This window comes from Aptenodytes patagonicus, chromosome 20, assembly GCF_965638725.1.
Source record: "Aptenodytes patagonicus chromosome 20, bAptPat1.pri.cur, whole genome shotgun sequence".
NCBI classification, from domain to species: Eukaryota; Metazoa; Chordata; class Aves; order Sphenisciformes; family Spheniscidae; genus Aptenodytes; species Aptenodytes patagonicus.
The window spans coordinates 8,692,013-8,706,432 of record NC_134968.1 but is presented as its reverse complement, the minus strand read 5'-3'; the positions used below and the strand labels follow the sequence as shown (position 1 = coordinate 8,706,432).

The window sequence follows — 14,420 nt, the reverse complement described above, 5'->3', positions numbered from 1 at the left end:
AAATCTACACTTTTTTAGTTTAAAACCATTACCCTTTGTCCTATCACTGCAGGCCCTCCTAAAAAGTCTGTCCCCATCTTTCTTATAAGCCCCCTTTAAGTATTGAAAGGCCACAATAAGGTCTCTCCAGAGCCTTCTCCAGGCTGAACAACCCCAACTCTCTCAGCCTTTCCTCATAGGAGAGGTGTTCCATCCCCCTGATCATTTTTGTGACCCTCCTCTGGACCCGCTCCAACAGGTCTGTGTCTTGTACTGAGGACTCCAGAACTGGATGCAGTACTCCAGGTGGGGTCTCACCAGAGCGGAGTGGAAGGGGAAAATCACCTCCCTCGACCTGCTGGCCATGCTGCTTTTGATGCAGCCCAGGATATGGTTGGCTTTCTGGGCTGCGAGTGCACATTGCCGGCTCATGTCCAGCAATATAAATATTATAGCCATTCTTGTATTTCAGTGCATTTTCATCTGGCTTACATCATCCATGACTTTGCTTGAGGCCAATGGAAGTGGCATGGATTTACCCTTAAGAGAGAACAAATCCACATACCTTACTTGACAGAAGAGCAAAACCAGGCTTTGTCTTAGTTTATCAGAGGAATGCAATTGATGGAAGAGCACTGATAGCACATGCCTGCCTGTAGCTGCCTCAAGGAAGACTGCTTGGACAGCTGCCGTGGAATAAATTCCACTGGTTAAGGTGAGACCTCAGGCTACTATGCCTTTGACTGCTGCCATTTCCTGGATCTTGGTGTGTATCCACAACAATCTTGCAAATTAGGCAAAAAATCAGGATAAATGTACCTGGAGAAACCAGAAGTCTTGTCCCAGATCCAAATGTGAGTTTATAACTACTTCCATAGTCACACAATAGCACAGACCTCTACAATATCCAGAGTGGTATTGAATGGAACCTTCAACAATGAAATACTCCACCCAAAGAAATCCTATTTATCTCTATGATTAGACAGATCCACCTATCTAGGACTTCTCCTCCAACTGACTTTCTTTTCATGTGGTGTTTTGCACCTTTCAAACTCCCAAACACCTGTTTCTTAATATTCCCCTCCATCATATTTATCCCATTGCTTCCAGAAAGCCACCTGCATCACAAGTTCTATTCTTCATCTCATTACTTGTTTATTTAGTCTGCCAGTCAGATTCCTCTCTCAAAAATTCGTTTATTTACTGTTACTTCACAGCTCACCTACTGATCGATGGTGTAGTACAAACTCCATCATCCCATTCTCTTGGATTTGCCATCTGAATTAGTCAAGAGTGATTCCAGAGCAAATTTGCCATTTAGCTTTTAAGTAGAAAGTACACTTATTGGTATGCAATTTCTTTGTGGCAGGGAGACCACTGCTTATTCTTCCATTAAACACTGAGGTTTCAGTATACATTCAGGAAGCTCTTAGGTTCTACAGTGTGACCAGAGCGAGATCTAGAGCAGTTGCACACAGACATGACCATAATAGTAAATTTGGGGACACGTAAATGAACTCAGGCAGAGCCTTGATTTATAGCTGCTTTAGCTTGGTGACAGCTCTGTATAAACTTGAGATTCTCATTTTTCTGAGATGTTTTTGAACAGGGTCAGGAGGGTCATCTGAAATATGAGGAATTTCCCCAGAGGTTTTCAGAATGAATAGTTTCTTTATATTGCTGTGTTTTTTAACTTTCAGAATAAAATTATTTTGAAATTCTCTTAACAATCACTACCATTTTAAGAAATGGAAACATTACTTTCAAGAGTAAACCCAAAGCATTTAGATATTAAATACTCCTAAAAGTATTCTTAAGAAATTTGGAAAAATTGATGCATTTACAAAAAAATACTGGTGTCTCAGGATCTGCCTTACTTTCTTTCCCTTTTCCAAAGAGTTTCAAACAAGAGAAGAGGTGTGGGGTTTTGGGGGGATTTTTTTTCAGACACTTGTGGCAGCAACTGTCAAAGCACAATTTTTTTTCATGTTTTTTTTGTTCAGAAAAAATTATTTTGTGGTCAGGGTCACCTTTCCATCTTACTACAAAAATCATTCAAAATGAACTTAGCTTCTTGACTTCTTTCCCCTCTGTCTGGGTATCTATTCCACGCCTAGCTTTTAAGACTTGCCACACTGTTCTCCAACAGTTTCAGAGCTTCACTTCTAATGTGCTCCAAGCTTGACATGGATGTTGAAGGCCAAGGTAATTTCACTGTACTCAACACTAGTTGGCTGTTATTACAAACTTGGTATCATTCTCAAGGATAAGCTTGCTTCCTGAGCTTTCGGTATTTATATAAATGCTTCACAATAGGACAGAAACCCACCCCCTATCATTACAGCTTTATTGAGGATCTCTGAAGCAAAGACCCAATATGTGCTTGCATTTTGCATCCACATACAATTAGGAGTCTTGTTATCTTAAAGTACTAGCATCCAAATACTAGAAAAGTCCTTTTTACCTGCTACAGCTTTATGAGACTAGTCTCACCACTCTGCATTTTACTGGCCCATGCTGGCTTTCACCATTTCCCTTTGCTTCTCCTCTACATGAGGATTTTTGATTTAGGAGCCCACTTCCTGTTGACTTTCCAAGAAAAATCCTTTTGCATGTAAAACTTCTGCTATGGCTAGTTCATCATCAGGAATAGGGAGGGGAAAATATATATGCAGCCATGGAAATCACTTGCTCTTATGCCAGCTGACAATTTATAGTTCTCTTCCCAATATATTGTGGAGTGATGAAACAGGCAAAATAACTTGCAAAGTGAAAGAAGTACTTCCAAGAGGAATCACATCTGAGAATTCAGACATACCTGGAGAAACCATGAGTTTGGTTCCAGCTCCAAATGTAAGTTTCCCATAACTCACAGTATTACACTGTGACACTATGCTTTGCAAAATGGTGCACTGGTATGCACATATGCTGGATTAAGACTTGAGAACACGACAATGCAAGATTCTTATTGGAATAATCTAACCAACGTTATTGGCCACCTCCTCAGCACATATAGTGAAATAAACACTTCCTTCAGCCACATTCCTCCGCCTGCTTAATCATTCCTGACACACACTAGTCTAGCTATTGTCCACCACCTAGTTAGTCATCTGTTTATTCTTTCCTCTATCTCTACACAACAGCAGCATCTGTCAATCAATGTGTGCATATACAACTTTCCAGACAGCGTTTAGAATCTTTCTAACTGCTGCTGCTGAGTCTCACCAGCCGTGTTACTTTTCTGCTCTGTTCTCTTGCAATGTCCACCCTCCTTTGCAGGCTGCACTTCATGTTGTATTAATTAATACTTGCTAGGTTCCACTCTAAGGGGGGGTGCCACTACCAAACATAAGCTTGTACCATGCCCCAAAGTCTGCTCAGTGGTTCAGCACACAACAGAAATCTCCCTTCCATCCTCTCCAGAACTAGGTCTTCCACAGCAGCTCAGGTTCAGCAGTGATGTTTATACAGCTACACATACACAAGCAAGCACTCTGTAAGTGCAATATATAGCCAATTTTCCATTATCCAGAGCCACAGAGAACCTGAGTTGCCCTAGATAGCAGAAGAATCTGAATAGTGTGATTATTGTGAGAAGGGCTGAAAAGAATAATGCAGAAATGTCAAATACCAGAAACTGAATTCCGGCCATGCATTCACAGAAGTTTTCATCTAAGCTAGTAAATGGAAAACCAACAACAACAAAAACCCCACCAAAAAAAAGCCCCAGAACTAAACCACAAAAAAGAAACCAGCTGGAGCCAAACTTGGCTAATTTAGCCAGGAGTGTCCAAATGCATCCTCCCAGTTTGCACAAGTAGCTAGTTTTGCATGATAACAACTGGCTTAGCATGCTGGAAGCCCTGTAAACCAAGCCATACATAACTGGAAAAATGCATTCACACAAAAACAGAGCTTGGGGCACAGTGCATCAAAACCTCACTCACTGGTTACTGTCAAGCCCAGCGTCCTTCCTTAAAGTCGACCCATAAAAAACCCCTGTCCCTGAAGAGCTTGTAAATTAAATGGAGAATGAGATCATAGTTAATTCTTTAGTTAATGAGCAAGCTAAATCCTAGCACCAGTGATACCTCTCCCATTCTTCCTGCAAAACCTAGACCGCAATTCAGTTTGCTCTCCATCCCAAAGAGAAAATGGGATTTAATTTCTGAGAAAGCAGAGATAACACCTAAGCCACAGGTGAAGTCTTTACAATTCCTTTCACTCTCTTCCAATGGGGGAAGAAAATTTTTTTGGCAGTCTTCTAAGAGCGTTTTACTTTTCTTAGCTATTATTTCTTTTTTGAAAGTCAAAAATCTCCTGAAGAATCTACAATTCTGGCTGAAAATTTACTTGAGAATTACTGAAGTAGTGAAAAATTTTACTTGAGGTTTCTGAGTCAAATGCTCAGGAAAGTTTCTTAGGTGTGAGTATATACTCACAATTTTCAAAGGAGGAAAGAATTAATTTGTTTTTTTTTCCTTCAGTGTTGTTGCATTGTATATCTCCAAATCCAAGCAGCTATCAGGAAATCCTCCTTTGTTTATAGTTAGGGATCAATTTTCTTATTCATAATTTTATTCCAAATGAAGGGAAGAAATAGTCTACAGAGTTTTCTGTGAATATTTTTCAAACCTGAGTGTACCTAACCTATAGTTAGGCATTTACCTAGCTTGCAAAGTTCACATACCTGGAGAAATAAAGAGGTTAGGTCCTACTCCAAACATAAGTTTATTAAAACTCGAACCTTGCTTAGACAATGTTGCAAGCATGAAACTACTCACAGTGGGAAAATAAGTTGCATGCACCTACAGAAATTGCCAGTTTTTATGTCTTCTCTCACAGGAAAGGTCCACAGCTTGTGTAATTTACATCATTGCTCCGCAGACCATCTGTTCTACACTATCCAGCAGATAGTGTAGTAACCAAGAGATCACTGTTATTACTTTTTGTCAACAGCCTGCTTCTGAACTGCATTTCACTACTCTCAGCAAACATCTACTTTATTTTAGGTGGATTGAATTTTTCCACTGAACAACTCAATGTCCCAAATCTCAGAAATCTTACTTGGTTTTACCACGAGCCTGGTTCCATGTCCAAATGTAAGTTGGTAGGTATTCATAGACACTGTGTTGTTTGCCATAGCAAAAACCTTTGTACACTCCTATCCACCCCAATCCACCTGAATAACATTCCTCACGGAAATCCTTCAGTTTCTCCGCACACACACTTGCAATGCGTTATGTCTTACTTCCATGTCCATTGCTTATTGTTCTTCCTCCTCGCACCACAGTCTCATTAACACCACAAGGAAGAGCCATGAAGCAATTCCCTTTCCACCTCCATCCTTGACAAATCCAAACCGGCACCACTCACTAAAGACCATTAGATTTTTTTTCACATCTCTCTTCTTGTATTTCAGTTACTTGTTTTCACTTTTCACTTGCTTCCTTTCCCCAGGGTGGACCCTTTTCTGGTGCACATTGGTTAAATAGGAGGTCTACACTGTTATTTTTGAAGCTCGAGTACAGTGCCATCTATATTGATTCCACCTTGACTCAAAGAAGAGGCAGCTCACCTGGGGCAATGAGAAGTTTCGTTCCGCTCCCCCATGTGAGTTTTCCCCATCCTCCAGTACTAGCACCGTATGACAGGTCTTTACAAAATGGGCCTCTTCATTCAACCACCTCAGTGGGTGTTGGAGGGCTTGGATACATTGAGTCATGGATCTGCCTCTGAGAGAAGCTATAAATACCCACACAGATTTCCAAAGACCTGCTCTAGCCTTTCTCTGACAAATACCTTTTTCCGTGTTTAAAATCATGGGAATAACTAGATTTGATTACAGTCGCCTCAGGTATCAGAGATGGGAAGAACCTACTTTTTAGTTAGCAGGGAACACTTTAAGTAGCTTGTGTTGTTATGTCCAAAATACGGTGCCTACAATTAGTCATTGCAGATGGTTTCCCAGCCTGAGGCTCTTCCCACTAATCCTCCTTTCCTTCTTCATTGTCTGATACTTGGCTGCTGAAGAGCATTCAGTGTTTTCATTACAGCATTTGTAATAGCCCTTGCTATTAACAAGGGCTGTGGCAAACTGAATCCCAAGTAGAAAGCCAAGAAAATAAGTTTCTACTGGGTCACGGAATACCTGAGTAGTACTCAGATGCATTTTCAAAACATCCCTTTGTAAGGAAGTTTCTTTCAGTAAATAATGGAATAATCCCAGTTCCTCAGACCCCGCCTTCATAATTTTCCCATGCAATGGCCTGAATACTTAATGGGGCTTTACTGACCATTTTGTTCCTTTGCCAAAGATGAACTTATTTAGTGACCCATAATTCACATTATGATGCAGAGCTTATTAAAAAAAAAAAAAAGTCTTGCTTTCCCAGCCAAAACATTCTTTTCCTTCTCATTCTCCAAGACAAAGATGATTTTGTCCCCAGTTTTCCTAAGTAAATGCAAATGGCTACTAACACTGGTATTTTGAAGAAAAACGTGGAGGGAAAATCCACTAATCTCATCAAACCAGGTCAATTTTCACAAGCACTAGCTGAGTGAACTCTTCTTTTACACAGAATTTTCATGATTAAGTACTCTATTACTCTTCATTGTTTGGTTGTCATTTTGCCTGTGGTGCAGCATTCCCCACCAGATCAAGAGCTCAGACAGTGTTTAGCCAGTTCTAGCACAAACAGGTACTGAGTTATAGTACGAGTCCAACTATCAAGATAAGTGGAGAAGACAACTGTATTTCTGTCTTCTTTCAATGACACTTTCACTATCACAACAGCAAATCTTCCCAATTGCTCAACTTCTATGGACAATTCTCATTCCAGAAGGTAATCAAAACATGCATGCACACTCTGCTTAGCGTCTTACTTCATTTAAAGAACAGCCTTGCCTCCTCTCAAGTGTGAATCTGGAGCCAGCGATCACTGTTTCTCGGCTCAGAAAAAAAATGTGTTCATACAGATTGTTTTTCACAAATTCCAACCTTGCTTGCCCACCATTTAAGGTTTCAGGTATGCATCAGACAGCTCAGAAAAAAGACTGCACAGAATTTTCTTTTTTCCCCCTCACCCTAGATATGATTGATAATGTGGGCATTTTTTAAAGGCTTTTGCAGCAAAACCAGGAGAATTTACCTTCACCACCAGAGTCACAGTATCACTTAGTTCAGAAGGGATATCCCTGGAGGTGTTCAAAATCCAACTGGACAAAGTCCAGAGGAACTTGTTTCAGTTGACACTGCTTTGAGCAAGGAGTTTGGAGTAGATGATCTCCAAACGTGCCTTCCAACCTCCATGATTTTCTGATCCGATGAATGCTAAACTTGAAAAAACCTCAAGTTGCTGGCTAAGAACATCAATAGGGGTGGTTATGGAGATTCAGTACTGTACTTGTTGAACTATGCAAATGGGCCCTCAGTTATGAAGCTGCTTAAGATGCTCATTAGAAGAAAAACAAGTCTATTAACTTTAAAGTTGGGCCTGGTGCAACAGGTCATGCAAGGACATTTGAAGACATGATCCCAAAGCCTTGTTGTGCTGGAATGGAAAAAAGGGATAACAACAACAACATGAACACAGTCTAAGGTCAGAGTAACTGATGAAGTCCACCTTCCTATCGATCCAGATTTCCAGCCTTGCCCAAGTTAACTGAAAGTCTCAAGGTAAGGAACAGAACTGAACCCCGTTTATGTATCCCCCACAGCCTTCCACAGCCATACACAGGTACTAGGCACTAGTTGGTCAATCTGTCCGTCTGTCCTAAACCACACCTCTATTCCTGCTCGCTGCCAGACTATCAGCATCCTGGAGCACCGTGTCCATAGCACGTTTCTCTAAATAGCAGAAGTCCAACACCTGGAAATGTTTCCAAGAACGAGAGCACCTTGAAAGAGCGCCTATTTTCTCCTTCCCCTCCGAAAGGTGACACGGACTCAACAACTTCATCTACAGGGTGCTCCGGTGGACACTCAAGGACTTTTGACAGACGAAACACAGGAAAGCTGCACACTCACTGGGCTGGACGGACAGCCTGGTCCCTGAGCCAAAGGTCAGCTTGCCGTAGCCGGTGCCATAACCACACAGCATTTCCTTCCATAACAAAAAGCCCAGCAAGCCACTTCAGAAGCAGCACCTCTCCCCAAGCCTTTGCCCAGCCACGCCAAAGCTAGGGAAAAACAAATCCTCCATGTCTTTCAGCTGCACCTCTGACTTCTCTTTTTGGTCTTAAGCTGGCTAAAAGTGGGAATGCAGCAAGAGGAGACAGCATGAAGTGGAGAAGCAGGAGATGAAAACGTACTTGGCAGAACATGTAGCTTCGTCCCTGGCCCAAACTGGGGTTTTCCTGCGCTGTTGGTCACACAGTGCTGCACACCCTAACAAGAACCCAAGGCTCAGCCTGCTTTCTCACCCGCTCTGGTCTCCTTTTGCGAGGAGTGGGATGAGCCCCTGGGACAGGAGACGGCATTTGCCTTGGGCGCTGCAACACAGAGAGGAGGGAAAGATAAAAACTCAGGTCTGGGATGACTTTCTCAGGCTGCTTGGAGAATACCAGTCATTCACTGGCACTGGGACCTTTTCTGGATAAAGGGCCAAAATGGCTTGGCCTTGGTTTGTTGTGCAAAAGAGAAAAAGCACACTCTTGTCATCGGTTTTCTAGTTTAGCAACAACATAAGATTTCCCTGAGAGCTCAGTTTACCTTTCCTCTCCTGTGTGCTTGTCCTGTGCTGTTGCTGAAGCACAGCCTTAAGACAAAATTGTCAGGCGAGATTACAAGACTCAAGCATTAACCGACTTACTTGGCCGGACAGTGACTTTAGTCCCTGAGCCAAAGGTGAATTCGAGGCTGTTGTCACAACAGCAGGGCACTTTACAGAAACCCTGAGGGTTAGCACCCAGCTGGCAACACCTCCGCCAGTGGGGCTGTACTGGCAGCCTCTTCACTTACACCCTGGGCAAGCGGGGTGCTCACTCTAAAGTGGAAACGTGCTGCATTTCTGCAGAGTGGGTCAGTGGAGGGCAATTTCACTTGCTTGGCATTTTTGAGGGTCCTCCCACTTCTGGCTGTCTGCTCAGACACACTAGGTTCCTTCTTTCACTGTCCACACCTTATCCAGGCTGAAAGCAAGCATCAAAATGATCCCCAGCTTTTCTCTCTCTGGTTGTGCTCAGAAAAACAATCTACCTACCTAGAGCTATTTGACATGACTGTCAGGAAACATTGGCACCGAGCACGATCTGAGTCTTGCCCAAGTTAACTGAAAGTCTCAAGGTAAGGAACAGAACTGAACCCCGTTTACGTATCCCCCACGGCCTTCCACAGCCATACACAGGTACTAGGCACTAGTTGGTCAGTCTGTCCGTCTGTCCTAAACCACGCCTCTATTCCTGCTCGCTGCCAGACTATCAGCATCCTGGAGCACCGTGTCCATAGCACGTTTCTCTAAATAGCAGAAGTCCAACACCTGGATATGTTTCCAAGCACGAGAGCACCTTGAAAGAGCGCCTATTTTCTCCTTCCCCTCCGAAAGGTGACACGGACTCAACAACTTCATCTACAGGGTGCTCCGGTGGACACTCAAGGACTTTTGACAGACGAAACACAGGAAAGCTGCACACTCACTGGGCTGGACGGACAGCCTGGTCCCTGAGCCAAAGGTCAGCTTGCCGGAGCCGGCGCCATAACCACACAGCGTTTCCTTCCATAACAAAAAGCCCAGCAAGCCACTTCAGAAGCAGCACCTCTCCCCAAGCCTTTGGCCAGCCGTGTCTAGGCTTGGAGGGGCAGCAGAAGGGTGACACAAGGCAGGAGGAACCCAGGGCAAGAGCGGAGGCTGACGGTCTGCCCGTGTGGGTTGAGGCGAGGGCTGCACTGATGCAGTGGCACAGGACAGCCTCTCCACGGGGCAGCTGGGACATTTGGAAGCAGGCGTGTGGCCGCTTTGTCCATCCCAGTCAAACTAAGAGCAACAAGGGTCATTTTGGACTAAGCGGGCACATTCCCTTAAACCATAGTCCATCATAGTCACACATAAATCATAGTCATACATAAATGACCAAACACCCAGCCACGCTACTGCTCTCAACCCCGCTAAGAAAGGCCTCAAAGAAAACAGAAAGCATAGGAGCAGTGTTGGACTTACGTGGCCTAACAGTGAGTCTCGTTCCAGAGCCAAAGACAGGTTTATACACACCAGCTCCCGTGGTCACACAGCATTTCCTCTCTCAACAAAAACCTTCCCCACCACTTGGCAAAGCTGGGCATCCACGGCCTGACTAGACAGTGCTGACTGTCACGAGGAGTCAGCTACACCCTGAAGGGCAGACCCCCCCGATCTGCCTGTGGGATCAAGAGCACCACTGGACCTATGGGCACAAACCCCATTCGGGAGGACTGTTGCTTCTGCCCTGAGACAAAGCCTGTCCTGGAGGGAATCAAGCAGCATGTAACCCCACAGCTGAAGAGCCACAAACCCAGGAGGAGAGATGGTGGAAAGCCCGCTGCCCGTGGGGCAGTCGGTAGGTTTGCCACACGTGGAAGGAGACTACAAAAAGTGGTGGCACTTACTAGGCAAAACCTGAAGTCGTGTCCCTTTGCCAAATGTGAGCTTGTCGTAGTTCACACAGTGGTTTTCACCTCAACAAGAACAAAAGCTCATCCACATCCTCAGAGAGAAAGGCAATCCCTGCTCTTGGGGAGCCCGAGCCCCTGGCTTTGTTCCTCATAAGCAGAAAACTTTCGGCAGCATCCAGAAATGCTGTACGCTGTAGTAAACCACCACCCACTGGTGCACACTTCTGCCAGACAAGGCCTGATCCTCTTGCTGAGTGAAAGAAAGGTAGGCTGGGAAAGAAGGGCCCAGTAGAGCCCAGCTCAGGAAAGGCCCTGGGCATCCAGGGCTCTGTCAGAGCCAGGAACGAGCCTGCTCCGATCAGATAAAGGTAAGTGCTCAGGGAGGTGGAAAGGGAGGACTGGGATAACAGAGCACAAGAAATACCCGCAGCTGGGCAGCAGTTGTACTCACTGGGCTTCACAACCAGGCACGTCCCTGTCCCCAGCGTCAGTCTGTAGTTCCCTGCATTCACACAGTCCTTCACACCTCAGCAAAAAACATCAGCTCTCATGCCAGTTACTCTAGAGCAAAGTGCCTATGTTCTCCTTCCCCTCTCATGTGCGTCCCAGATACAACCCGTATGTCTACAAGCTGCTGCGGCGGACACTCAAGGACTTTTGACAGAGGACACAGAGGAAAGCTGTGCACTCGCTGGGCTGGACGGACAGCCTGGTCCCTGAGCCAAAGGTCAGCTTGCCGTAGCCGGTGCCGTAATCACGCAGCGTTTCCTTCCATAACAAAAAGCCCAGCAAGCCACTTCAGAAGCAGCACCTCTCCCCAAGCCTTTGGCCAGCCGTGTCTAGGCTTGGAGGGGCAGCAGAAGGGTGACACAAGGCAGGAGGAACCCAGGGCAAGAGCGGAGGCTGACGGTCTGCCCGTGTGGGTTGAGTCCAGGGCTGGGGCCAGAACTAAGGGGCACCCCTCGAACCTCCTCCTCCTGTTCCCACAGTGCCTCCAGGCTGTCCCCTGGGTTGCTGTTAGAGTGGGAAAACTCCGCCAAGATGAGAGAAAACCAGTCTGACGGTGTATGTTCCCTGGAGCTCAGAGAGCTTTGAAAGCATCAGGCACTCCTGCCTTGGTCAGCAAGCACTTACTGGGCATCATAAGGAGCCTCGTCCCACTCCCAGAGGTGCCTTTGTGGTCAGCACCACTGCTCACGCACTGCTTCCCACTGCAACACAAACCCTGTTGGGGCGCAGTGACACAGGAGAGCCAAAAGACCATTGGAGCAACTTCAGTAGGGATGAGACCAGGCCTCCAGAGTTCTCTGGAGTGTCAGTTCTCTATGACACACACATCCATCTATACTCAGGGTGCAGGGAGGAACAGCAACAGGCATTTAAAGAAGCTTTGACGCTGTAACAGGCTGCACAGGAGCACAAGGCAACGGGACATGCGGGAAAACCAAGCCCAAGGGACACCTGGAGAATTGCAGGTGTCCCAAAATTGCACTTCCCAAAATTGTTCCCCTCAAACCAACTAAGAGCAGGACAAAAATGAAGAGGTTTCAGTTTCCAGGGCAAGTTGCTGCTTACCTGGTATCACTGAAAGCACCGTTCCCTTTCCAAAAGTGACTTTGCCTGCAACATTCACACTCTGACACGTTTCATTACAAAAATGTCTCTGTCAGCCCTGCACATGATCTCCAACAGAAAGCGCCTGCATTCGGGCCGCAGCAAAGCTCCCTGACACAACAGGCTCGAGTCCAGCGTCATGACCTGGAACAAGGGAAAGTCTATTCCCCAGCTCACTTGCACTTTTCAGAAGAGCATTTCCCTTTGCCTTTCCTAATTTTGAAGATGCATGGGTGACAACTCCCACCCATGGTAATGCTTGCCCAGAATCAGGGGGACCACGCGTCTGAAAAGCGTGCTTATGTGCAGGGAACCCATGGAAATTCATTGGGTTTGGGTGTCTGTGGGTTTCAAAGGCTGCTGTGGGATGACCAGTCAGTGACTGTCAAATGGTGCACGCTTCTTCCACACCAAGCCTAGATCTATTTGCTGATGAAGAGGAGAGTAGGTTGGGAAAGAAGGGCCCAGCTCAGGAGAGCCCATTCGCTTCCAGGGGATGCCTGCTCCGATCAGATAAAGGTAAGTGCTCAGGGAGGTGGAAAGGGAGGACTGGGATAACAGAGCACAAGAAATACCCGCAGCTGGGCAGCAGTTGTACTCACTGGGCTTCACAACCAGGCGCGTCCCTGTCCCCAGCGTCAGTTTGTAGTTCCCTGTATTCACACAGTCCTTCACACCTCAGCAAAAACCTTCAGCTCTCATGCCAGTTACTTTACAACTCATCTCCAAGAGAGCAGCTCCTTCCCATCAACACCAGGCATCTGAAGCCAGGAATAACTGTAGCCTTGATAAGAAACCTCTTGGGAATCTCATCTACAGGAGGGATGACAGCTAGGATTCTGGTGCAAACAAGAGCATTATTAATTTGGCTTTTCTTCAGCAGAGCAAAGGACAACCACCCAGGGCTGTGCTAGACAGAGCCATCAGCAACCCACCCCAATTTTCACAGGTACGGAGGGCCACGGCACAAAATGTCTATTCCTGAGCAAGAGCGTTCAGGACGCCGGCCTGCTTATGTGAAAGGCAGAGAGCAGAAGCTAGCAGGAGTAAGCAGAAGGAGTAAATTCACGGCCTTGTTGAACCAAGGTCCCTGCTGCTACCAGAGAAAGCAGAGCAAAAAGCCCCACAGATTGAACCAGTCTCCCTCCACTTCAGTTACGCTAGTTCATGACCACAAAACTGTTCCACCAAGTGGTGCAGGAAAAGGCTTGAAAACTTACTGGGATTTATCCTCAGCTGAGTTCCACCTCCAAAGATGACCTGGTTGCCATAATTAGTCACACAGTGTTTGCCTTCACAACAAAAACCCTGTAAGTCACGTCTCCCCTGCACAAGCTTATTCCTTCCAAAGCTGTGCATTGCTGGCTGGGCACTTCTTTTACAACAGTTGCAGCTGGTCATCCCTTTCAGCTCTGACAGAGATGACCCCTGAGTGCATCCTTGTCCCACGTAGAGAAAAGATGCAGGATAATGATCATAACTCCTCACTCAGCCCCAAAAAATTGGCCCTAAAAGCAGAGATCTTCCCCTGGACTCTCCTGCACACACTGCACACCTTCAAAATGTCTTTCTGGGTTCTGGCTGCTCTCGCTCTGTCACACACACACGCGCGCGCGTACACACACACACACACTCTCTCTCCTTCCCCGTGCAGACCAGTTTCCAACACAGCTCTGCTGTTTTTTTCCCAAGCAAGGGATGCGACTTTCCTATCCTTACTCCTTCAGGCTGGCTTTCTACCTACGAGGTTTCACCATCAGTTGTGTCCCGCTCCCAAAGGCAACTTTCCAGGTGGATGCTGAAATCACACAGTGACACATCCACTAACAAAAACCGCACACAACTTTTACTCCAGAAAACAGCACAGGATTTCCCATACAGATCAAGGGGGGAAAACAAGATGCTCCTCTGGGGCACACTGAAAGCCAGTTAACACAGAGCTACTTACTGGGTTTCACAGAAAGTCTGCTTCCGTGCCCAAAGGTGAGCTTGCCAAGACCTGTCCCTGCAAATTGCCACAGCCACGGCCAGCTTTACAACAACCCTGCAGCTAGCAGAAAGGAAACACCGTCACCTGCAGAAGAGGCTGACATTTGTCTCTCCCAGCAGAGCATGGAAAAAACAGTGAAAAACAAGGGAAATCACTAGTTCCTGAGCTACGACAGCGTCCTTCCACACACACCAGGCTAACACACAGCTGCTCTTCCTCCAACAGTGCCCTTGCCCACAAGGGTTGCAA

At 46.0% G+C, this 14,420-nt stretch overlaps 1 protein-coding gene across 1 annotated transcript in view; it reads right to left on the bottom strand.

Annotated features, from left to right (window-relative positions):
* LOC143169279 (M1-specific T cell receptor alpha chain-like) overlaps positions 1-14,420 on the bottom strand; it is a 342,482-nt gene that overhangs the window by 10,072 nt on the left and 317,990 nt on the right. Inside the window, 1 exon segment of the mRNA XM_076356582.1 lies at positions 8,009-8,084. Within this exon segment, the coding sequence (XP_076212697.1) occupies positions 8,009-8,084 (76 nt within the window).